This window comes from Sminthopsis crassicaudata, chromosome 4, assembly GCF_048593235.1.
Source record: "Sminthopsis crassicaudata isolate SCR6 chromosome 4, ASM4859323v1, whole genome shotgun sequence".
In the NCBI taxonomy this organism is placed as follows: Eukaryota; Metazoa; Chordata; class Mammalia; order Dasyuromorphia; family Dasyuridae; genus Sminthopsis; species Sminthopsis crassicaudata.
Window position 1 is genome coordinate 348,639,085 of NC_133620.1, and position 26,853 is coordinate 348,665,937.

At 41.2% G+C, this 26,853-nt stretch overlaps 1 protein-coding gene across 1 annotated transcript in view; it reads right to left on the minus strand.

Annotated features, from left to right (window-relative positions):
• The window catches only part of LOC141540807 (T-box transcription factor TBX21-like), a 31,309-nt gene extending 18,502 nt beyond the window's left edge, over window positions 1-12,807 (minus strand). Inside the window, exons 1-2 of the mRNA XM_074264760.1 lie at window positions 12,728-12,807; window positions 12,574-12,643 (exon numbers count right to left, since the gene is read on the minus strand). Of these exons, the coding sequence (XP_074120861.1) occupies window positions 12,574-12,643; window positions 12,728-12,807 (150 nt within the window). The remainder of the gene's footprint in view (window positions 1-12,573; window positions 12,644-12,727) is intronic.
• Between the last annotated feature and the right edge of the window lie 14,046 nt (window positions 12,808-26,853).

Sequence of the window (26,853 nt, forward strand, 5' to 3'; positions counted from 1 at the left end):
GGCTGTTTGTTACTAGAATATTAATTCTTTGAGGGTGGAGACTATCTTGCTTGTTTGTATTTTTATCTCTAGCACTTAGCATAGTGCCAAGTCATATAATAAGTCCTTAATAAATGCTTTATTATAAATGCATTAATTCATTACTTTTGCTCTCCCTTGTGGCTGAATGATCTGAGTTGGATTTTTAAATTATTAAGGAAGGTAGGGCTAGCTTGGAGAGGGATTACCCAAGAATGCATCTTCTATGCCCACATCCATTGAGCTTCTGGAATGGAAGGCTGGACCCTTCCCAATTGTTTCATGCTCCTAAGGACCTATATCTTTCCTCTCTCCTACTACCAAATAATTCTTAAGTTGGGACTCTCCAATACTTCCCTCTCTCCTTAGAAGAAAGGATCTGATAATAAGCTAAGATTTTAATGGACTCTGGGCCTGAAAATACTTGTAACAGAAGATCAGAGGAAAAGAAATACAGATACCAAAAAATATTGGCTCCCAGCCAGGTTTTTTAGTCTCAAGAGTTTGCAACCCTGGAAGAAGGGAGGATTGGAGAGAGAAGAAAAGAGCCATCAAATGATGGACTGAAACAGAGATATATAGTCAGGCAGAGATAGATCAGGCCATAGAGAATCATCAAGAGAATCTCAGAAATAAAATCTGGTGTCAGGAGGAAGCAAAGAAAGAAATTAAGAAGAAAAAAAAAAAAAGAGGGAGAGATCTCCATCACTTAGCACAAGGCCTGGTTATTACTAGGTACATAATAAGTGTTTATTGATAGACATGCTGATTAGTTGGTTGACTAGAAGAGAGAATGAAGTGGAAATAATGTGAGAGAAGGGGAGGTGGAAAAAGGAAAGTGAATAAGAAATAAAGTGAGAAGCAGAAAACTGAGCAAAACATTCCATAGTTTTTGAATATCTTCCTAGCTTAGGCTTTGGAACCTTTAGCTTCCTTTAAGACTCATCATCTCAAGTTGTTTCCTACTGGAATCTTTGATTCTGTCTATTGTCATTGCTTCCCTCAAGAAATTACTTTGACTATATGAAGTTTGCATTTATTTTGTATTTATCGGTATTCTTGTATTTTCTTATTTGAATCACTAGCACATTTGTTTATCTACCACTAGAATCCTTAAATCAAGGATTATTTCCTATTTGTCTTTTCATAAAGCTTAATACATAAGACTGAGAGTCTTATGCTAGTCTATGCTATATTCAGTCTGTGCCAGTCTAGTCTACTTATGCTAATAGATAGCAAGTGTTTAATAAATGCTTGCTGAAGTGTATTGAACTCATTCTCCTCTATTTCAAATTCATTAGGACTATCACCATCACAACCAATGTGCATACTTCTACAACTTCATACCCCATCTCCTTTCCAGTTCTAGTGTTTTATACATTACCCTATCAGAAAGCCCTTTTCTTAATATTTTTTCTTTATTAAAACTTTTTATTTTTCAAAACACATGCATGGACAATTTTTCAACATTAACCTTTGCAAAATCTTGTGTTCCAATTTCCCCCCTTTCCCTAATCCCTCCCCTAAATGGCAAATAGTTCAATATATGTTAAACATGGTAGAAATATATGTTAAATCCAAAATATGCACACATATTTATACAATTTATACAATGCACAAGAAAAATAAAATCAAACCAGAAAAAAGAAGAAACAAATAAAATGCAAGCAAACAACAATAAAAAGAGTGAAAATACTATGTTGTGAATCACACTCAGTTCCCACATTCCTCTTTCTGGGTGTAGATGACTCTCTTCATCACCAAACCACTAGAACTGGTCTGAATCATCTCATTGTTGAAGAGCATTACATCTATCAGGATTGATCATTGGATAATATTGATGTTGCCATGTACAATGATCCCTGGTCCTGTTCATTTCATTTAGCATCAGTTCATGCAAGTCTCTCCAGACTTCTCTAAAATCATCCTACTGGTCATTTCTTACAGAAAAATAACATTCAATAACGTTCATATGCCATAACTTATTCAGCCATTCCCCAATTGATGGGCATCCATGCAGTTTCCAATTTCTTGTCACTACAAAAAAGGGCCGCTACAAACAATTTTTCACACATTTAAGATCTCTTTTGAATATAGAAACATTGTTGGATCAAAATTTATGCACAATTTGATAACTTTTTGAGCATAATTCCAAATTGCTCTCCAGAATGACCCGTTCACAGCTCCACCAACATATTAATATCCCAGTTTTCCCACATCCCCTCCAACATTCGTCATTATCTAGAAATCCCTTTTTAATGGCATGTCTGGATTCCCCATGCTGTAACCTCCATTTATTTCTCCTCTCCTCTTTCCCATAGTAGAGTTAGGAGGTGGAAGGCTTAGACTTGGTTTTTCTTACTGGATCCTCTTCCTTTCCTCCTGAATCCTCCTTACCAAATGAAACACCATAGTGATTGTAGAGTAATTTAGGTGGTCTAAACCCCAAACGCCAATGCGGTGGATCCCCATTCATACCTAGATCTGCATATTTTGTCCATACAGGACACTCATACCCCAAAAATTCACACACACAGACACAAAGGACCAAATACACCCACACTTGTCATCACACAAAAATTGGCAAACACAATCATATGTCTAGGGAAACCTATAAGTATATACTTATGGAATATACTAACTACAGGATTTTTTGTAAACTGCTGCCCTCTGCCTTGGGTCATATCCTCCTCACCTCCAGCTTTGTTAGACAGTTGTCTGGTTGTTCTGGGCTCCCACTCCTTCCTTCTCTTCAGAGCAGACCTGCTCTAAAAGAACCCAACTTGTTTAGCTGTAAAGATATAAGATGAGGAGCAAGGGAAAAGAGAATGAAATACACCTATACATTCCCATTTCTTCCTTCAGGTTCTCAGTAAGTTTTAAACTTTCAATGAGATTGAAAATAAGGAAGTTGTAATTTTCATTATACAGAGAGTTATAAGAGAGCCAAGGCTAAAGGCTGCAGTATAACCATTCTGATCGAGGTCACGGTTTTTTGCCATCTTTTTTCCCTGCTCTTCCCCTTGCAGCCCTTCGTTTTTGTTTTGTATGTGTCAAACACCTTACTGGGCAATCTGATGAAGCCTACGAACTACTTCTAAGAATATTTTTAAAAGCATTTTTAAAAAAATACATACTATTATAAAGGAAACCAATTCGATTGAAATGTTTTCATCAAAATATAAATATAAAACAGGCTAAGAAGTCCCCCTCCTACCCCTGATTTAGAGCCATCTCAGCATTTGGATATTCCTCAAGAAATGTCTGCTCACTGAGTACAGGAACCATTTGATTTGTGTCTTTTTATGCCCAGGGTTCACTACCCAATTTTTCAGGGAGTCAATAAATTTCTTCAGTGAATGGAGTGAATGAACCCCTTGGCTTTGATTTTTCTCTGACATCTGGTGTGAAGTAGAAAGGGAAAACTAGGAGCGGCTGCTGGGAGGTTCTGCTCTTTTGAATCTTACCTCTCACTTTACCCCAGCCTTCATTCAGAACTCTCAGTGAGTAGTCCCCACACCCACTATATCCTCCTCCTCTTAGGCCATTGGGTTTAAATCCTGGCCCCTCCCATATGATCCTACATTTAGTTCTTGTGTATCCTCCAGAAATTCTTCAGAGAGGGAGAGGGAGGAAGAAGAGGGGGTCATGAGAGGAGAGGGCAAACCTGAGCTCTAGGGAGGCCCACGGATCATGGTGCTGTCCTTCCCACCCCACCCCCAGTGCCCCAGTGGGAATCTCAGCAGCTTAATCTCAGGCAGGAAATGGAGTCTAGTTACCAGAGAAGGGAGGGGAAGGGAAAGGAGGGGGGGAATACCCAGGGCTACGGGTAAAGGGAGCTGGTGAAGAGGGAGGGAGGAGAGGAAGAGGAAGGACAGTCATGGGGGGGGGTGCCACCGGACGTGCCACTCTTTCCCAGTCAAGCGTTTCTCTGCCTCCTCTCTTGCCTACCCACTTTGGGGTGTGAACTGCTTCCTAAAACCGGGGGTTTCGCCATACACCATTTGGCAAGGGAGTGTGGCTGTCCCACCTCGGGGCTCTTGACTCTCTGGTCTCAAATTTGTTCCCTTCTGAGAGGTCTGGCCGAGTTCTGCAGATTGCCTTCTCTCTTGCCCACGGTCTCTTCCTGCACCTTTATCCTGTCTGTCAGCGGTCCTGTAAGAGCAAGTTTTGCCTTATGCTTATGCCTTATGCTTGCTTGTGTGTATATGGTATTTTTGTATCAGTTTCTGTGTACATCAGCAGCTCTACTTTGTCTATATCTCTGTCTGCTTCGCACTGGGTCTATCAGGTCTGATTTTCTCTGCACTTGTCATTGTCTCTCCATTCTGTCAATAGAATGAAAGCTCCTTGAAAGCAAGCAGTTTTTTAAATTTTTCTTTGTGTCCCTAGCATAGTTCCTGGCATTTTGTAAGCACTTAATAAATATGTTTTGGATTGGATTGTCGCAGGGGTAGCTAGATGGCACAATAGATAGAGCCTAGTCTGAATTCACCTGGATTGGATTCTCTCTGAGTTGTTCCATTTCTATTTTTTTGTTGTTGTTTTACAGGCTCAGTCTCATCATTTATCTTTTCTGTCTGTTTTTTTCTCTGCCCCTCTCTGTGTTTCTATCTATATGTCTATGTTTCTGTTAGCTGTCTCTCCTTTTTCTCCTCTGTCTTTCTGTGTGTCTCTATGTCTGCATCTATTTTGTTAGAAACCAAACCTTTATCCTGGGACCCAAGGGTCCTTTGGGATTATTTCTCCTTAGAGAAAGGAAAGAAAGATGGAGGGATGATGAATATGGGTTGAGGGGACCACTGGATATCAGAAAAAAAAAAAGGATCAGAGAAGTACAGAAGAGTGAAAGGGTTGACGGGGTATGGTTACCTTATTCTCCACATAGTGGTAATAGACTAATGGGCATGAAGAGAACACTAGAAGAAAAGATCACTTGGAATAACCAGTAAAGAGAGACAGAGATGATGATAGGGTGTGATAGAATGAAATGGTCATCAAGACTAATCACCCCATTTTACAGATGAAAAACAGAGGCTCAGTGAGGTTAAATGTCTTGATATCTAAAGAGAAATTTGAACTCAGATCCCACTAACTCTAAGTAGGGCATGTAGTCCAATATTATGCGCTGGATTTAGATAAAGTAGGACAAAGAGAAACACAGAGAAAGAGAAAAACAGCAATAAAACAGGCAAAGATATCAAGAAAACAAAACTGATAATAAATCACAAGCAGATGGACAGAGATGAGAATTGAGAGTGCCCAATTACAATCCTAATTTTACCACTATAACTCACTGCAAGATTTTAAGTGAATTAGAAATGATCTACAACTTTAGTAAAGTTGCAGGATACAAAATAAATCCACATAAATCATCAGCATTTTTATACATCTCTAACAAAATCCAACAGCAAGAGATACAAAGAGAAATTTCATTTAAAATAACTGTCGATAGTATAAAATATTTGGGAATCTATCTGCCAAGGGAAAGTCAGGAACTATATGAGCAAAACTACAAAACACTTTCCATACAAATAAAGTCAGATCTAAACAACTAGAAAAATATTAAGTGCTCCGGAATAGGTCTAGTGAATATAATAAAGATAACAAAACTAGCTAAACAAATCTATTTATTTAGTGCTATACCAATCAGACTACCAAGAAACTATTTTAATGACCTAGAAAAAATAACAACAAAATTCATCTGGAAGAACAAAAGATCAAGAATTTCAAGGGAACTAATGAAAAAAAAATTAAATGAAGTTGACCTAGCTATACCAGATCTAAAACTATATTATAAAGCAGCGGCCACCAAAACCATTTGGTATTGGCTAAGAAATAGACTTGTTGATCAATGGAATAGGTTAGGTTCACAGGACAAAATAGTCAATAACTGGATAAAGAATTCATTATTTAACAAAAATTGCTGGGGAAATTGGAAATTAGTATGGCAGAAATATAAGCATTGACCCATACTTAACACCGTACACCAAGGTAAGATCAAAATGGGTTCATGATCTAGGCATAAAAAAAATTGTCTTTATTCTTTATAAATAAAGAATATTTATAAATAAATATTATATAATAATTATAATAATATAATAAATGAGAAGAACATAATATATTTTACCTCTCAGATCTGTAGAGGAGGAAGGAATTTGTGACCAAAGAAGAAGATCATTATTGATCACAAAATAGAAAATTTTGATTATATTAAGTTAAAAAGCTTTTGTACAAATAAAACTAATGCCGACAAGATTGGAAGGGAAGCAATAAACTGGGAAAACATTTTTACAGCTAAAAGATCTGATAAAGGCCTCATCTCCAAAATATATAATTGATTCTAATGTATAAGAAATCAAGCCATTCTCTAATTGATAAATGGTCAAATGATATGAACAATTTTCGGATGAAGAAATTGAAACTATTTCTAGTCATATGAAAAGGTATTCCAAATCAATGTTGATCAAAGAAACTCAAATTAAGGCAACTCTGAGATACCACTACACACTTTTATGAATAAAATGACAGAAAAAGATAATGACAAATGTTGGAGGGGATGTTGGAAAACTGGAACATTGATGCATTGTTGGTGGAGCTGTAAATGAATTCAACCATTCTGGAGAACAATTTGAAACTATACTCAAAAAGTTTTCAAACTGTGCATACCTTTTGATCCAGTATTGTTACTACTGGACTTATATCTCAAAGAGATATTAAAGAACGGAAAGGGACCAGTATATGCAAAAAGGTTTGTGGCAGCCTTTTTCATAGTGGCTAGAAACTGGAAATTGAAGGGATGCCCACCAATTGGAGAATGGCTGAATACATTGTGCTATATGAATTTTATGGAATATTATTGTTCTATAAGAAATGACCAGCAGGATGAATACAGAGAGGCCTGGAGAGACTTACATGAACTGATGCTAAATGAAATTTGAGCAGAACCAGGAGATCATTATACACTTCAACAACAATACTACATGAAGATCAGTTCTGATGGACCTGGCCCTCTTCAACAATGAGATGAACCAAATCAGTTCCAACTGATCTGTAATGGACAGAACCCAGAGAAAGAACACTAGGAAATGAGTATGGACCCCAATATAACATTTCCACTCTTTCTGTTATTGTTTGCTTGCATTTTTGTTTTTTGTCTTCTCAGGTTATTTTTACCTTCTTTCTAAATCTGATCTTTCCTATACAACAAGATAACTGTATAAATATATATACATATATTGTATTTAACATATACTTTAACATATTTAACATGTATGGGACTACCTGCCATCTAGGGGAGGGGGTGGGAGGAAGGACGGGAAAAGTTGGAACAGAAGTTTTTGCAAGGGTCAGTGTTGAAAAATTACCCATGCATATGTTTTGTATACAAAAAGCTATAATAATAAAAATAAATTAAAAAAAAGATTTTAAGCAAGTTGCTTTCTCTCTCTGGGTCTCACTTCTGTGAAATAAGAAATTTGGATGATATTTTAAATGGTTTTTACTGATTGATAGTTTTGTTTTTACATCGTCTATATTTCCTCTCATATTCTCTTTTCCCACCTCTCAGGGAGTCATGTCTTATAATGAAGATTAAGAGAAAGAGAGAGACAGAGAGAGAAGGAGAGACAGAGAGACAGAGAGAATGAAAGGGAAAATTTTTTCAGCAAAATCAATCAACATTGAAAATAATCTGATATTGTATTCAACATTTCATATCCTTGGGCCACCACTAGCTCTACAAAGGAACAGAGTAGAGAAAGTTTTTCTAGTCCCTTCCAGCTCTGACATTTTAGGATACAAAATCTTTTGTAGCTGACAACACTGGAAAAAGGTGATCTTTGAGGTAGATATAGGAATATCTAGAAGGTTTCATGGCATTTGGGAAGGGGTGTCGTCAAAGAGGAAGACTATTTGAATATCCAAAGAAAATGCTCATAAGATTTTTATGTAGAAGAACCGCTAGTTATTGTAGAAATCAAAACAATTAGAAAAGGTGACCAAGGTCCTGGTGACTCCCTTTGCCTCTTTTCATTTCCCTGTGTTTTGATACTTAGCTTCAGTAGCACTTCCCTCCTCCAGAAAGTTTCTTCAATATCCTTCTTTATGCTTCTTTCTGATTAGTTCTAATGGGCTACTGTTTCTAGATCCACTTTTGGTTTTGTCTAGTAGATAGGCAAAGAGCTGAGGCAAAGAGCTAAAAGAGGCTCTGTTGAGAACTCTTAGAAAATAAAATGAAATTATGGAAATGTGGTGGGCTTTACATATGCAGAATTCTCATTCTCCTATTATTATACCTAAAACAAGTATCCTGTGTCATTTCCTCCATACTAGATTGAAAATTTGTTGATAGGCAGAAGTATATAATTTTGGGTCAGGAAGATCCACTCTACTAGCTTCTGAAATAATCTGTGTAAATTCATTCTGAGTTTTTCTTGCTCCCATCAAAGCAGTTTTTATTTTAGCCCTGATTCTAGTTCAGTAGTAGTGAGGACCATTGATTTGTCACTCTACAGATGTCCAAGGTCACACAAGTAAACTAGTCTGGGAGTACCTGGACCAAAGGAGGAAGCAGAGAGAGTTCTTTGCCTGTCCTCTTTAAGGCACCTTGGGAAATGATATTAGTTAAAAACATTAAAATTGTGAAAGGGACACAAAAAGAGAACAAGCACACCTTTTGAATTGGAAACAATGGGCAGAAGGCCAAAGAGTTGAGGAAATCTTGTAGGATGATACATCTATGAAGCCCTGGAAAAATACAATAAAAAAAGAAGGGAGATAGAACCTGGACAAACAGCAACCACTGGAGAGCTGAGGAAGATGAGAGGGAACACTAGAGAACTACTTGCATGAAGGAAAACTTCAGGCTCATTTTTTAGGTTGACCTTATAGGCATATGTGGGCCAGGATACATTGACTATTTAATGTTCCTGAGTTCTTTCTCCTTGAGGAAGGTGGAAGAACTTTTCAATTGCCCATAGGCTTGGATACAACCTATGTTGTTTTTGATGTGTAAATAAAACCATTCTTCTCTTCCATGTTGTTTAAGCCTCCTTGCTTACAAAGGATCATAAACCTGGATTTAGAGCTGGAAAAGAAACTCAGAGGTCACCTAGACCAATATCACCTTTCAAATTAAGGAAATGATATCCAAGAAGGTTGTGATTATTCAAGTATGAGGTCATTTATGTAGTGACCATCAAAACTAGGCCAGTGCTCTTTCTATGTCTGAGCTAAGTCAGGTACTCCGGCTTACCTGGGTACCAGCAAAATCAGGGAAATGTTGGTAGGTCTGACAGATCCAGATTTGAGGAACCAAGGGTCCAATTGAAATAGTTATTTACACTTATATTTCCAGTACCTCATACATTATAGATATTTAATCAACTAAATGAATTGAAATTAGTTATTATTCCCCAGCCTCTTCCAAAACTGTCAGGTAGGGAAAAGGGAAGGAGAGAAATCAGAGAAAATAAAGAAAAGTTTTTAAATCATCAGGATTTCCCTGGTTTACTTCTCACTACCAGGTACCTAAATTCACAAGGTGCTCCAGGAATTATCAGGTACCATCAGAGTAGTTGAAATCTGTTGATTCCTATACCGATACCACTGTATATCTCAGTTTCCTCATTTGTAACCTAAGGAAATTAGGTTTAACAATCTCCAAGAATCCTTAAGAGTCTGAATTGCTATGAATCAGTTCAGGGAAATGAGTGAAAAGAGTTTTGGACTGCAAGACCCAATTCTGCCCAATTTGCAGTTACCTTAAGCAAGTCATTATTCATTCTGAGCCTCAGTTTCCTCACTTGCAAAATGAGAGAATTAGATCACATAACCCATGACGTCCTTCCCAGTTCTGATATTCTATGTTCTCTAAGAGATAGAAATACAGAGAAAGTGCCTCTAATTCAGGGTGATTAAATTCTTTCCCAACTCTACAAGGGGTAGACCAGAGGGAAGGAAAGATGAAAGCTTGACCCTATAGGAAAGAGGAAGCATTTTAACCTCCCTCTTCTCTTGAAATACAGTCAAACTCCCTCAATAGTGGTGATAGTGGTGGGAGGTCTGGGATTGAAGACGGAGGGGCTGGCATGGAGGGTGGGGGCTGGGCTCTATGACTTCAGCAGCTGGATAATTAGCTGGCGCTACCCCAGGCCCGGAGGGAGAAGGGTCGGGTGGGCTGGGAGACCAACGCAAAGTGACAGGGGTGGTTTTGACACTCGGTGGAGCTGACGGGCCCAGGGAGCCAGGGCTTGGGTTTCGGGGGAAATATCCCAGCAAATGATTTAAAAATAGGTCAGAGGGAAGGAGCCGCAGCCGGCACTGGGTCCGTGGTGAGAACTTCATGTGTCTCCCCTGGGGGCTGCCGACCTCACCGTCAAGGAGGGGGTGTGGTATAGAGGGAGGAAAAGAAGGAAGAAAGGAGAGCGGATAAGGAAGAGGAAGAAGACAAGGAGAAAAAGAGACAGAGATAGAAAGAAAAGGAGAGAGAAACAGACAGAAACAGAGAGACAGAGGGAGATATAGAAAGAAAGAAAAAGGAGAGGGAGAGGGAAAGACAAAAACAGACTGAGATAAGAAGAAACAGAGACAGAGAGATAGCAAAGGGGGAGGGCAGTGGCCTGAGGTCATTGCTGCCAGTATCCTGCCTCCACTCCTCTCCCCTCTCCTAGACAGTCTCCATGCTTCCATCTTCCTAGATCCCTAAGAATTGCTTTCTAGGATCTAGATTCATACACTCCTGATACACTTTGTTACAATGTTCCTCCCTGGAGAAACTTCTCCCTTCTCATCCTAAACCACTTGGCACAAAGTATTTTAAAGACTGTTTCATTGGTAAATGATTCTTGCTGTATACCCGCTTGATGCACAGAGAGCCTATTTTCTTTCTCTAGAAGGAGGCTGTTAGATTTTTCCATTTACTGTTAACCCATTGAGATATTCATGTAAAAATTGCCTCCTTTTTATCGTCTCACATTCCTTTCTTGTGGAAACTACACTGCTAACTTTCCAAACATTCTCTTCTCCAGACTGATTCTCCAGGATATTCTCTGAGTTTTGTAGCTTCTTGTAAAGGACAAAATCTGCTTCTCTCTCTCTCTCTCTCTCTCTCTCTCTCTCTCTCTCTCTCTCTCTCTCCTCTCTCTCTCTCTCTCTCTCTCTGTGTGTGTGTGTCTCTGTGTCTCTGTCTCTCTCTCTCTGTTTCTCTCTGTTTCTCTCTGTTTCTCTCTCTCTCTCTCTCTCTCTCTCTCTCTCTCTCTCTCTCTCTCTCTCTCTCTCTCTCTCTCTCTCTCTCTCTCCTCTCTAACTCTCTAAGTGGTGTAGACAGCTGGATAGCAAAATAAGGAGAGAGTAATGGAGAAGAAATCAGGCTAAACTAGGTATAGTTTTTGTCTCAGATGCTTACTTAGGTTGGATGATCCTAAGCAAGATGATTAACATCTCTTTAGCCTCAGTTTTTCTCATCTATAAAATAACTTTAGAAGTTAGTTGCTAAGTATTATTACCTGAGCAAGGGGTAGAGTTGTGTAGGTAGAAGAAGTTCCATATTTATACTTTGGGATAAGAGGAGGATGATAGCTTCCACTTACAAATCTAGTGTCAATGAACATTTATGAAGTACAAACTTCTAGGAATTGTGCTAGGCACAGAGATTGCAAAGATTAGAGAAAGACAGTTGTAGCCCTCAAGGATTCTATTGGAGAAGATACCTCCTGATCTCAGAAGGAAGGAGGCACTAAGAGGTAGGAAGCAGCAACTGAGCTGAGTTGAAACTAGGGATTCTAAGAGGTAGGGGTGAGTCAGAGAGTACATTCCAACCTATACAAAAGTATGGAGATGGACAGGAGTTAGATCATTGAATTTGGGGATAGCAAGTTAGTCTAAAAGTGAAAAGAAATAAGACTAACTCAGTATTGGAAGGTAGTAAAGAGCCACAGTGTATATAAATTTATGTGAATGCAAACAATATCCCTTGTGCTTCACAAGCACTTAATATATGAAAATTTAAGCCCACTCTTAGATCAGGCACTCTTAGGTCACCTAGATCCCTCTATCTGTCTCTGTCTCTTTCTCTGTCTCTCTCTCTGAAGCAAACGAGATTAAGTGACTTTTCCAGGGACACAGCTAATAAATTTCTGAGATTTTTCTTTTCTGGATTTGAACTCAGGTCCTCCTGACTCTAGGGCCACTAGTCAGTCCATTGCACCACATACCTCCCCTGCCAGAGATCTCTTAAACACTATCTCTCACCTTATCCCCAAAGTCAAGAAATTCTTACTATAATCTTATTACAAATTTTCTTGTTGCAAGTCCAGTGCTTTTTATTCTTCTGAGAACTGTAGCTACTTTCTTAGTAGAAAGTAGGCCTTGCAGTTGGGGTAAATAGCTTAGAAACTCAACTGTACTTTCTTCCTTTACCAATGCCAGGTGGGCATAGAATATCCAATTCTAAAGGAAGCAGGCAATGAGTATCGAGGGTAAAAAAAGATGAGGCAGGCAGGAGGCCCTGTGTTTCCTGCTTCCAGCAGTGCCCATCCCCAGCTGGGTAGGCACCTGGGTCTCAACCACAGCAATGGGCATGATGCCTGGGGCCACATTGGCATAGGAGACTGATTGGCTTGGCCTGACCCAGAGTTTAACCCCACTTAACAACTGTAGACATAGATCAACTCTGACACTAGAGTCTGAGATGCCTCCTCTGCCTCACCTCTCCTTTCCCCCTGAGGTGCCCCCCTCCTCCTGTACCGTCACCCATTGAGATGTCACAGGGAGTTCGCCAGCCCCCATCTGCTAATGCCATGGGCAACATAGCTCATTCCCTGATGCCTGGGAGGTGTCACTTTAGTTTGTGTCTCTAAAAGCCAAGGGCTCGAGGGATGACAACCGATTTGCTTCCTTTCCTGCCCCTCCCCTCTTCATTCAGGTCACTGGCACTGAAAAAGAGAGAGAAAGAGAGAGAGAGAGAGAGAGAGAGAGAGAGAGAGAGGAGAGAGACGAGAGAGAGAGAGAGAGAGAGAGAGAGAGAGAGAGAGAAAGAGAGAGAGAGAGAGAGAGAGAGAGAGAAAGAGAGAGAGAGAGAAAGAAAGAGACAGAGACAGAGACAGAGAGTGAGAAGAGAGAGAGAGAGAGAGAGAGAGAGAGAGAGAAAGAGAGAGAGAGAGAGAGAGAAAGAGAGAGAGAAAGAAAGAGACAGAGACAGAGACAGAGAGTGAGAAAGAGAGAGAGAGAGAGAGAGAGAGAGAGAGAGAGAGAGAGAGAGAGAGAGAGAGAGAGAGAGAGAGAGACTATCAGAGGAGAAATTGTGGATGGGTACCTTTATTACAGATGTCTCAGGTTGAGAGATCAATTCCTTTGGGATGCTCTACGTTGGAGAATCTTCATTAAAGGTCTCAGAAGTCAAGAAGAGCATGGGGCAGCCAAGTCTGTGTGTCCACTCATCCTACCTCCCTTCCCACAATCAGATTAAAAACTAAGATTAGCAGGGTTCTTTATACATACTGTCTGTAAACTACTCCAGCAAAGGGAGGGAATGCTACAGAACCATATTCTTGTAAATAAAATGTGTTACACTCATAGAGGGGCAGAGGTGAAAGGCTCCCTTAGAGATCAGTCCTACCATTTTACAGAGGAGGCAGCTAAGGCTGGGATCTGCCCAGTGACTTGATTAAGGTTATGTCCAAGATAGTGGTATGGTGAGGACTACAACCTAGCTCTCCCTACTAAGCACAGTATTTTTTCTACTATATTAGGACACTATCAGCTACAGCTCTTTGCTATAACAGTAGCACCTGAAGAAGTGATCATCTCCTCATCTTGCCTACCCCACTCAGAAGAGACCACTCAGGGATCAAAGATAAACTTCCACTTTCCACTTCTTTAGTCAGGGATGGGTGACCTCCCTCAGTCACCTGTTTTAACAGTAGCTCATCCCATCATTATTCTGTCCTCTGGAGACTTTTTCTGCCCAGTAACCCTGAAGAGGGATTTACAAGGGAGCAAACATCACCTCTCCTTCCACCAACAAACTCCTCCTCCCCTTCTTTCCCCCGCCCCAATAGCATTAATTGCATCTGGGAGGGAGCAAAGAGAGAGGACTGGAGAGACATTTTAGGGAGAACACTGTCTGAGCTCCAGACCAGGCAATGCCTTCTTTCCTCCTGTTTTCCACATCCCCCACCCCCATCCTGCTAGATTCATCAGCACCTTCAGCTTTGCCAACTTGCTAATAGGACCCACACTTGGCTGCTTCTCACCTCAGAAAGCGGGGAGAGGAGAAGGAGGGAGCTGTGAGCCCAGGGTGGGCCTTGGAGAGGAGGGAGGAGGTGAGTGGGCATGGAGAGACCTGCAACTTCCAGCTGTCTCCATCACCCTGTGCCAACTAAGCTGACCCACTTGGTGGGGGCTTCCATCTATCCTTTTCTGAGATCTCAATAGAAATCTTTAAGAGTCCTGGGGTTCCATCGGTTAATAGCAAGAGTTTTCATTCTAGACTGAGCAAGGGAAGGGGGAATGGATGGGATCTAGGAGTGCTAAAGAAGTTCTTACACCTACATTATGACCTAGGACCCACCCAGCCCTCCAAACATGCACACATATCCCTCCACCTCAGAGGTGATTTCCAGAAAGGGAAACTGAAGCGGAGCCAACTCTACTCCTGCAGCATAAATTTCTTCTTCAATCTAACCTTTTGCTCCTTCTAAAGAACTACCTTCAATCTAATATCCTTCCTAACTAACTTCCTGCATCAAGGGGAAGGAATAGAGTTGGGGGTGGCGTGGGTTGGGGCACCATTGAGGAGATTTAGATTTCTTATAAACCTCCTGGCTTCTTGTTCCCCCACAACATGGCAGACAGGCTCTGTGATCTCATCTGGGCTCTAGCTCTGAGTCAGGGCTCCCTCCCTTGGGCCTCCCCTATGCCACACTCTTACTCTCTGCTTCCCCCCTCCTCTCCGAATTGGACTGGAAAATCAGGCTCACCACCTCTGCCCCTGTCGAAGTCAGTGCTTCCCCGTGACAAGGGCGATTTCCCCTAAAGGGAGGTGTTTCCTCGAAGCTGGGAAAAATCAAGGGGGCTGAGGCTGCAGCAGGTTGAGAGGCCACGAAAGGGTCGTGCCCCTCCAGCACGGGGGAGATGAGAGTGGCTAACGCTGCAGTCCTTGGTCCCCACCCCAGCTCAACTTCAGAAGCTACTCCTTCCTGTGACAGCAGACTGTGCTGTGGTTCACTCAAAAGGCAAAGATGGGAAGGCTGTAACTCTGGTAGCCCGGAGACATTGCTCATACCCCCAGATTCCTCAGAGCTAGGGGTTAGGGGCTGGAGCTAGGAGAATCATTGTCTCTAGGGTTTCTTCCTGCTCTCAATCTATGCATTATGTCTAGTGCAGTGCTTTATACCAGAGCATGTGTTTAATGTTTATTTACCTCATGACACACCACACAGATGCTGGGGTCCCCTACCACACTATGTGCCTTGAAATTTATTAAACTGGATCAAACTGACTGGTGGATATCTTGCTGAACTTTCTCCCCTTCCTCTGCTCCCACCACCCCAAGAAAGAAAGGGAAGAAAGTAAAAGAAATTCAAGGTTTGGGGGTAAGGTATAGAAAAACAGAAAGGAATAGACTCCCATATTGAAAAGAGAACCTCTCCCTCATTTTACAGAAAAGGAAACTGACACTTGGAGGGGGGCCAGAATGACTTGACTAAGATCACATAACTAATTAGTGGTCAAAAGCAGAGGAGGAAGTAGGCTATTATGGAGAAAGTCCCAAGTTCAAAGTCAGGCTCTTTAGAGCTATGATGTTGCTTCAGCAGCCCACTCTGCAATCTCCCATCCTTGAATCACATACAAGGGTCCAGACATGTTCAAAAGTATGAAGAAACCACAGTTCTGCTTAAAATGGAATGGAGGAGCTGTTGTTGCTGCAGAGAGTTTTTTCCCCCCTGTGGTGAAACTAGAGTCCTAGGAGAAGGATCAGCTCAGGAATTGACCCAGGTGCCCCAACAGCCTTTACAGAGCTTGTCCATGGACTGTTTTGCTTAATTGGAAGAGACGACTAAGATCAGAGGGAGTCAAAAGAGTCGAAAGAGAAAGAAAGAACAAGATATGGAAAATGAGAGCAGGTGAGAGAGACAGAGAAACCAAGACATAGGGACAGTCAGACAGAGAGAAGTAGAAAAAAGGCAGAGCAAGCCAGGGTTGGGGTCAGGAGAAAGGGAGATTTTTGGAGAGGGGTTATGAGGTGGTTACCCCTCCCCCAGAATCACAGAATGTCACAGACTGAAAGGACTTTAAAAATCATTTATTCCATCATCTGTGTATTATGAAGAAAAAAACTGGGAGATAACTCCCTTTCATCATGTCACTCTGAAAGCCCCATATGGAAGCTGGGATTGAGATTACTGATTGTTGAAGGGAAGAGGATTGAGAGAACTTCTGGATAACTCTAGCATTTCCCCCAAGTGCTTAAGGGACCCACATCATTCTCAACTGATCCAGAGAGTCATTGTAGACCAGGACTAGGAGGAGGATGTACATTTACCCCCTGACTCTCCAAATCTACCCTTTAATCCATGGCTAGAACCTCCCAATCCCCTAAGAATAGTAGACACAATACTAGCTTCATGTTATGAGCTCCAGCACTAGCAAAGTTCCTCAGGCAGAGAAAATCAGCTACTTCCATCTTTGCCCAACCCCCCCCATACACAAAAATTGAGGGGTATTGGGAGAGACTGCCAGCCCCCTTAGTCATCTTGGGAAGCCACTAGTAGCAGTGACTGATAGAGAACTAACCACAACCAATTCTGTGGTTGAGCTGTTTTCTGGAGGAACTGTGGAGAGTATGGCAGGAGCAGGGAAGGTGATCATATGGGACTCTCAGATACTCCTACATATTACACATTGATACCCAACCTTTGAGAAACCAGGAGCTCCAACCGTAAGTCTTTCCTCTCGATCATAGAAGAAACACGGATAAGGGTTTGGAGAGGCTATGCCCATCTCTGCCCTGGCTTGCCATGACACAACCACGATCTACCCTCTGAAAACACACCTTAAAGGGTAGTCAAAGATTGGGTTAGTGGAAAGAAAAGGCTGAATCTTGGTCTGCCATTCTGTCTCTGTGACCTCTCTGAGCCTCAGTTTTCCCATCTGTAAAACAAGAAGGTTGAATTAGCTAATATCCCTTCCAGCCTAAAATCTGTATTCAGATGATAAAAGATCACAGGATTTATTTTTTTGAGGACTAAGATACAGGATTTGTATCCTGACTCTCCACTTACCTCCTGTTGGCCTAAATTAACTTTAAGATGCCTTTCAGCTTTTAGAGCAAAGAGAAAGCTCCTCTTCATGTCCTGAGCCATGGCAACTTGACTGGGCAGTTTCATTTTTCCAAGACAGACTGTGAAAATTCCTTCTCCAGTAGTATTTAGAATGAGACAAGCCACTCCTATCTTTCCAAAAGGGCATGTCAGCTACAAATAAGGATCAAGGAATTGAAGTTAGGGAATTAGGGATATGGACTGGTCCATGACTTCACTAGTATAGGGAACTCCTAAGTGAGGGAACTCATGCATGCTTTCCTGCAACATCTAGCCTTAGAGAATTGTCAGAGAGAGAGAAAGAGATAGAAAGACAGACAGAGACAGAGACATATATAGAGAAAGGAAGAGACAGAGGGAGAGAGAAAGGAAGAGAGAGAGAAAGCAAGAGAAAGAGTGGAAGAGAGACAAACAGACAGACAGAGAGACAGAGACAGGGAGAATTATCTAGAACAGCAATATCAAACTCAAATAGAAACAGAGCCACTAAACCATATATAAGATCCTTGTGGGCTGCATATTGACTTTGAAAACCACATATTAACATTATCTATGGTTTATTGAATTTATGTTTATTTTGTTAAATATTTCCCAATTGTATTTTAATATGGTTCAGGTAGCCCTGAAGTGTGTGGAGACTGCTGTGCAGCCCCCTAGCATCTGACACATCTGGTCTATAGCCTGGAGAGTTAAGCGATTATCCCAGTGTCACAAAGTCAGGATGTATCAAACATATGACTTAAAGGGCAGTTAGGTGGTGCAGTGGATAGAGCACCAGCCCTGTAGTCAGGAGGATCTGAGTTCAAATCTGGTCTCAGACACTTAATACTTCCTACCTGTGTGACTCTGGGCAAGTCATTTAATCCCAATTGCCAAAGAAAGAAAGAAAGGAAAATGTATGACTTAAACCAACATCTTTCTGATTTGAAGCTGAGCTCTCTATCCATTGCACAACCTGCCTAGAGCGTAAACAGGATCAAATAATTTATAGTTGGAAGATACTTTGTTATAGTTTGCTTTCAGTCACGTCCAACTCTTGCCTTCACGTGGAGTTTCCTCAGCAGAGATACTGGAGTGGTTTGCCATTTTCTTCTCCAGCTCATTTTACAGATGAAGAAACTAAGGCAAAAAGGGTGAAGTGATTTGTCCAGGGTCACATAGTAAATTTTTGAGGCTAACTTTGAACTCAAGTGATCCTGACTCCAGGTTGGGCACTCTCTCCATTTTGATACCTAGCTGCTCTATGATCTAGTCCAACCCCCTTCAGCCAAAGATGAAAGACATTAACTAACATCCACAGTCACACCACTAATAAACAGCAGAGCTGAGGGGATTTGAACCCAGGTTCTTTAATTCCAAATCTAAAGCTATCTCACTTCACCAAGCTTGGAGGCAGCACATTATAATAGAAAGAAGGCCAAACTTGTAATAGAAAGCCTTGGATTCTAATCCTATGGAAGGGAAGAAATAACAAGCATAAGGTAAAGACTATGGAAACGAGCATGGAAACCATTGCTTCCAATCCATAGTGTTATTGGCCCACATGGGTCCAAGGGTTTCAGGAAAAAGGCCTCCTCCTTTCCCTCCCCCTTCAGATTCAGGGACAATATTGGGAAATCCTTGAAGGTATCAAAAGGTTCTTATCTAACTCTGGGAACTCCCTCATCCCAGCTAATCCCTGCACACCTTGGGCTAACAGATGTTTGTTGAAGAGTAAGGGGATAGGGCACAGACTTGGGGTACAAAGGATGGGATGCTGAGGGGAGTAGGAAGGAAAAGAGAGTCATGTCCCCTCCCCACGGAAGCCGCTGCTCTCTCCCCCCAGCCACCCCGATGAGTCACAGTGCCCTCCTCCTGTCCGCCCACCATCGGCCGGGGCTGCCCAGCTGGGTTTGAAGTTTATCATGTGATTTCTAAAAATGAGAATCGACTCCAGAGCTAGGTCTTTGTGTGTCGTTGTGTGTTGTGGAAACCCTGCACGTGTGTATATGAGGTGGTAATTGTGTCTCCTGGTCTGTACAAGAGGAGTACAGAGTGCCTTTGTGAGAAGCCTGTTTATATATGTGTGTATGTGTGTGTGAGAGAGAGAGACAGAGACAGAGCCAGAGAGAGAGGCAGTGTGTTAGACTGCATAAGAGGTATAAAGTGCGTGTCTTCATATCAGCGTTCCTATATATATATGTCTCCTCATATTGCCTTTGCAACCTTATGGCCATATGTGGAGGGGACAGATGTGTCCCACATCTGGACATACATGTGGAAAGTGGCCCTGGAATGAATGAGAGAAGGGCCTGAATTGGGTCATTCTCTGCCATTCTCCCATCTGTTCCCTTTTGCCTACCTAGGTCCTATTCCTCTTATCTGACTCCTGAAGCTCCCAACCTAGCTCTGGATATCACAAGCCCCCTAGCCATCATTCTCTCTAGGAGGTGGGGGGATGATGGAAGGCCAAAAGTAAGAGAGGCAGAGTCTCCTACTCTCCACCACCTCTTTAATTGCAAATTTCTAGGAGTGTCCAGTTCAAGCACAAGCCTAGATGGGCATTCCCCTGTTCCCCCCCTCACTTCCCAGAACCCCAGGGGCCCTGCAGCAGAGGAGGAGGCCTCTTCTCTGCTTGCAGCACAAAGGCTCTGAGCTATCTCCTTCACACCATCTGCCCGCTCCTTCCCCTGCCCCCCACCCTCATTCACACAACTTGCTCTTGCAATTTAAGATGGAGGGGAAGGTCAGCTTCTTTAGCAGCCACACAGATTGGGGGCCTCAGGAAGAGGAAGGGCAGTGCTCATCCAACCATATCCCAAGGAGAGGTCTTCTCATCCATTCTATCTCACAGAAACGTGGAGAAGGAAGTCCTTACTTTACAAGCTCACAAGGACTTTGTGACTTTAAGTTGTAAGTTCCCTGAGTTTCTCCAATGACTCTCTTCAGGGTCCAGCTGTATTTGAGCATACTTTACTCCCTTAGTGAAGATGGGCTTTTTAAGGTGAGAACTGCACTGGAAGGCAGTAGATTTGGGTTCTAAGCTCTTTCTCTAACTATGCAATCTTGAGTAAATAACTGGGGTCTGAGGAATGTAGAGAGGATACTCCCTATCCTTGGAGTAAAATGAAGGCCTTGGAGTAGACTCCAGCTTCCTCACCTTTTTAGTGCCACAGATTCATTGGGTGATCTGGTAGAGCTGAGGAATCTCTTCTCAGAAAAAAGTTTTTAAATAATCAAAGAAAATGCTAAATTTCAGCTAGATGTTAGTAAACATCTTTTCCCATCCAAGCTCATGGACCTGGGGACTAGATAGTCTCTAAGGCATCTTATACTTCAGACATTCAGTGATTCTATAATTCTAGATTTAATTATCAATCTCTCATATTCCAACTTAGAACCAAAGGTCTCTGACTCTTTCCAGTCTACCATGGCCACAGAGGCTAATAGGTTTTTTCTCCCTCTGTTTCCCACTTACCCCTCAAACTTTTCGTTACACTAAAAGGGATAAAAGTAAGAATTCCAGAAACCCAATGGGGTATATTTGTTAAATTGGAAATTTAATATGAGAGGAATGTGTCTTTAAAAAACAATGAAGTATCTTAATTTTTTTCTTTATTTTTCTTGGGATTTTTGGTCTCTTTTCTTTTGCAGCATGATTAATATAGAAATATGTTTCACATGACTTCACATGTATAATCGATAACAAATTGTTTGCCTTCTCAGTGAGGGGGAGGGCAGAAGAGAGAGAGCAAAAGAGAGAAGAGAAAGAGAAAGAGAGAAAATGGTACTCTAAGATTTAAAAAATGCTTGTTAAAACTTTTTTTACACATGATTAGGAAATAAATAATATAAACATATTAAATAAGTGGATACGTAGATAAATAAAAATATATTTAAAAAAATAAAGACAACAAGGACCAGAGAACTAGAGTCTTTGTAACTCTCCTCCTCCCACCTCACAGAAGCCTCTGCTTTCAGGCAGATACTAGGTTTTGCTAGTTTTGCTGAAAAAAGAAGGTAAAATAAAATAACCTTATAGCATCCAGAATCCATAAGCTACAAAGCAAGGGACTTTTCTCCCAAAATGTCACTAATCCATACTTTTTGTTATTCAATCATTTTTCAGTCATGTCCAAGGTTTCGTGACCCCATTTGGGATTTTCTTGGCAGAGATACTGGAGTGGTTTGCCATTTCCTTCTCCAGTTCATTTTATAGATGAAGAAACTGAGGCAAACAGTGTTAAATCACTTGCCTAGAGCCACACTGCTACTATCCAGGTCATTTTACAGAAAAGGAAACTGAGGTCATCAAAGTTAAGTGACTTTAAGGTCTGAGGGGAGTTGAAAACTCAGGAAGATGGCATGTTATCCATTGTGCCAAATGGGCAGAGGGGAATGAAGCTTTGGTGTGAGGGTGGGGCTGATATTTGGCTCCAGCTGCTTTGGCTAAGTGAGGATCCTGATTTGATTGGTTAACCCATGTTCTCTACTAGTTAAAGGTATAAGCCAAATGGGATATGACTTTCAACCCTACTCTTACACTGGGGAAGTATTTTAACCTTCTTGGGTCTCAGTTTTCTCATCTGTAAGATGAAAGATGACCTCTGAGGTCCCTTGAAATTCTGGATCTATAAATCATTCTTTGAATCTGGACCTGAGCCTGCTGCCAAACTGAGTTGTCATGCTTACTATCCCAAGAGAATACAACAGCCAACCCATCTTCTAGCAGAACCATCAAAACATGTCATCTTCCTTTGCCTTTCATTAGATCATTAGATTGTAAGCTCCTTGAGGGAAAGGACTATATTTTGCCTTTCTTGTAATAACTAACACTTAGTACAGTACCCGGCATACAGTAGGCATTTAATAAAGATTTATTATTTGATTGGAATTGATTTCTTTTTTGGCCAACTTCAAGGGTCAGTATTCTCAGGTCATAACCAGTCTGCCCCATAAATAAGGCTTTTGTCCACCTATAGTAAAGAATCATATCTTCACATGGGTACTGGGTGTCACATCCTAGAATTTTCAGGTCAGAGGAACCATCATTCCCCTCTGCCCATTCCCCTGTCTCTATACTGATCTGTTCCACAAACTCAGGCCGGGAAGTCAAAGAATTCACATTGGAAACCCTCCAAAGGTTTAAGTGATTTGATTACCTTAAAAAATTGTCTCAAAGTCGGAAGTTCTTAAATTTCTCTCACTGTGGCCAGCTCACAGTGTTCTTGTCTTGCTCTCCTATATGAGAAGACAATCTCCTTTCCCCCCACAATTCTCAGCCTTTCCTTTTCAGGTGACAGCTTCCCTCTCAGTGAGAGGACAAACATTCATGAGAATGAAAGTAAAAGCCTCCCCTTAGTACTCTTCTCCCCTCCCTAGAGACCTACAGGCCACTAGAGCCTTCATCCCAAAATGAGTCAAGACAAATCAGAGAGGTTGTGCTACGGGCACAGAAATTTCCCCTTTATGCCAAGGATAGAGGAGTGGGGGCACATCACTAGGCTTATGAGGGGGCCATCTGTTTGCCCTTTTTTTGGTGGGAGAAAAAAAAAAGGAAGTAACATTAGACCTGAGCTCCTGGACATTCTGCACAATGATCAGGCATGCAGGGGGTGGGCCCAGATAGTATTGAAAAGGATGTACCAAGATGACAGGAACAAGTAATGATGAATGTTGGAGGGGATGTGGGAAAACTGGGACACTAATACTTTGCTGGTGGAGTAGTGAAAGAATCCAGCCATTCTGGAGAGCAATTTGGAACTATGCCCAAAAAGTTATCAAACTGTGCATACCCTTTGACCCAGCAGTGTTTCTACTGGGCTTATATCCCAAAGAAATACTAAAGAAGGGAAAGGGACCTGTATGTGCCAAAATGTTTGTGGCAGCTCTTTTTGTAGTGGCTGGAAATTGGAAGATGAATGGATGTCCATCAGTTGGAGAATGGTTGGGTAAATTATGGTATATGAAGGTTATGGAATATTATTGCTCTGTAAGAAATGACCAGCAGGATGAATACAGAGAGGCCTGGAGAGACTTACATCAATTGTTGCTGAGTGAAATGAGCAGAATCAGAAGATCTCTGTACACTTCAACAACAATACTGTATGAGGATGTATTCTGATGGAAGTGGAAATCTTCAACATAAAGAAGAACCAACTCACTTCCAGTTGATCAATGATGGACAGAAATAACTACACCCAGAGAAGGAACACTGGGAAGTGAATGTAAATTGTTAGCACTAATATCTGTCTGCCCAGGTTACACGTACCTTCGGAATCTAATGCTTATTGTGCAACAAGAAAATTGTATTTACACACATGTATTGTATCTAAGTTATATTGTAACACATGTAAAATGTATGGGACTGCCTGTCATCGGGGGGAGGGAGTAGAGGGAGGGGATAATTTGGAAAAATGAATACAAGGGATAATATTATAAAAAATATATATAATAAAAAAAAGAAAAGGATGTACCACTCTAATCCCCTTCTCACTACCTTCCCCTATCCTAAAAAAATTATTATAAAGGGAAAAAGAAACAGGGTGTTGACGGTAATGATTCATAAAAGAGGCAGGACACAGAAACTGTCTTGGGGTAAGGCAGTTATTTTCAGCTATATCGTGGGATAATAGGATGGAAGGAGTCTTATAGATCATATGGTCCAAGCTCTTCATTGTACAGTAGAGCACATCACAGGGATTCTTGTAATCCTGTCCTTATCTTCTTCCTGAACCTTTCCCATTCCCATTCTAAAACTGTGCTAAAACTACATGATGAAGCTAATTTGTACTAACTTCTATTTGAGTTAATCTGACCTAAGGCAGTATGCTAAGTCTAACCCATTCTAGGACTGTGTTGGAATGGAAAAAAATGAATGAGTGGAAGTTACCTGCTTCAGTGTTGCTGGGAGGATCATAGGGATTTTTTTTCCTTTTTTTTTTCTGAGGCTGGGGTTAAGTGACTTGCCCAGGGTCACACAGCTAGGAAGTATTAAGTGTCTGAGACCAGATTTGAATTTGGCTCCTCCTGAATTCAAGGCTGGTGCTCTATCCACTGAGCCACCTAGCTGCCCCGTGATCATAGGGACCTGAAAAACCAGTAAGTCCATTGAAGTTCAGAGTAAGACATAAAAATTAGACATAATGTTTTGTTTTTACTGGGAGAGAGGTTGGAGAAGAAGTGTTTAGTAGCAAAATGCCACAGAAAGAAGCAAAGAAAGAAAAGAAGGTCATGGAAACATTTTTTTTAATGTTTAAAAAAAAAAAAAAAAAAAAGACCAGGACATTGGGAGGGAGCCAGATAAGCAGGACAATTTCACAATGAATGTGTTGAATTTATCAAGTATGTTTTAAAACACAAGAGGTATGTAAAAGATTCGAGATTTCATATATACATATATTCTCTTATGTTCTTTGTGTGTAGAAACAGTCGTATGTGTTGGTATGTCAAATTCAGAACACTAAAAATTATTTTTAAATTTAAAATTGACTTAAAGTTATTTTAAAATAAATGGTAAAATATTTCAATTTTTATAAATTTGGACTTTTTTTTAAAGATTAAGAAATCCATCCCATGTTTCATTTTGTAAATGAAGAAATTGATGCAGGTAGAGAAAGGATTCAAATCCAGATTCTCATTTCCATTCCAGAGCTCTTTCCACTATATCTGCTGCCTCTCAAGTTAGATCATAGATGTAAATGCTTTGAAAACTCTAGCATGCTGTACATATACAAGGTATTAGTATTATTATTCTAGCTCTGGAACACTGGTCAGTAAGACAGAGGGAGAGGGAAAGCAGTTTTCAGGGTCTGTTCTTACCTCTCACATATAGAGGCAGGCAGCAAGAAGAGCTAAGGAGAACAAATAGGGGAACAGATGCAGGAAAAAGTCCTAGAATAAGCAGACAAATAGGGATTTGAAGATCATTGGGTGGAGTGACCTTGATCTGGAAACCCAGTGGGACAAAAGTGCTATGGTGACGCAAGAGAATGGACAGGTTGGCCCCTCAGAGAGCTAACATCCTCACCTACCTTGCCCCATCACTGCATATATTCACTCCCCCTGAAATAGCATCTGGGTGGGGGATGAGGGTAGGGGGTGGGGGAGTTCTCAGTTCATAGCTCATTCCTTCCCACTGTATATTTGTGTATTCACGGTTCTTTTTGTTCTCTCTGTCTCTCTCTGTCTCTCTGTCTCTCTCTGTCTCTCTCTCTGTCTCTCTCTGTCTCTCTCTCTCTGTCTCTCTCTCTCTGTCTCTCTCTCTCTCTCTCTCTCTCTGTGTGTGTCTCTCTCTGTCTCTCTCTCTCTGTCTCTCTCTCTCTGTCTCTCTCTCTCTGTCTCTCTCTCTCTCTCTCTGTCTCTCTCTGTCTCTCTCTCTCTCTCTCTCTCTCTCTCTCTCTCTCTCTCTGTGTGTGTGTGTCTCTCTCTGTCTCTCTCTCTCTGTCTCTCTCTCTCTGTCTCTCTCTCTGTCTCTCTCTCTGTCTCTCTCTGTCTCTCTCTGTCTCTGTCTCTCTCTCTCTCTCTCTCTCTCTCTCTCTCTCTCTCTCTCTCTCTCTCTGTCTCTCTGTCTCTCTCTCCCTCTCCCTCTTTTTCTCCTGTTTTTCCTCTTCCTTTCCTTCTTCCTTCCTCTCTCCACCTCTGCTTTTCTGTTTCTCTCTCTCTTTCTGTCTCTCTATCTCTATCTGTTTGTAACTGTCTGTCTCTCTTGACCTGGTTTCTTCATCTACTTCCTCAGCTCTCACTAAGACCCCAATCACTAAGACCTCCACTAGTTCTGAAAATCTATTTGCCCTCTTCCTTTCTGGGGATAGAGAAGGAACCTATTCTTAGAGCTTTTTTGGTTGCAGTCTTTCTTTTATCTGAACTTTCTCTGGAACAGAAATTGCTACAGCCTCTACTTCATGGACTTCTATACTCTTTCAGGATCCAGAGTCCTACTCATTGATCTAATTGAAATCCTATTACGTTAGAATTTGGATCTGGAAAGTCATGGACTCACAGCTGTGGGATCTTCCATTATGATGTGGTTGACATAGACCCTGTCCTCAAAGAGTTTCTAGTCTAACAAGAGAGAAACACAGGTATCCAGAACACAGAGGCATAACTATATCCTAACTATGTCCTTTCTCTCTGGAGACACAGGGACAAGAGCAGACTTTAAAGCTGAGTAGAGCTGTAGACATCAGTATTGGGAGAATAGAATCAGGTCAAGAAATAATGAAAAGCTTTTTAGAGGAAGGAAGCATGCTGGGAATAGAGTATGTCAGAGATTATTCTTGGCTAGGGAAATGACCTGTGGGAAGGGTGAGGGATGGAAGGATAGGTATGGACAGACAATAAAGGCAGATTGACCAACTTGAAGTGGAATCTTAGATGGATGAGAGGAAAAGAGCACAATGACAGATATTTATTAAAAGTGGGAAGTTGTTTTTGTTTGTTGGGAGTGGGGAGGAAGGTAGAATAAGACATATCCATTGTGAAGTCTAATACAATATCACACATTAAATGCATCCAAGTGTTATATCTGTCA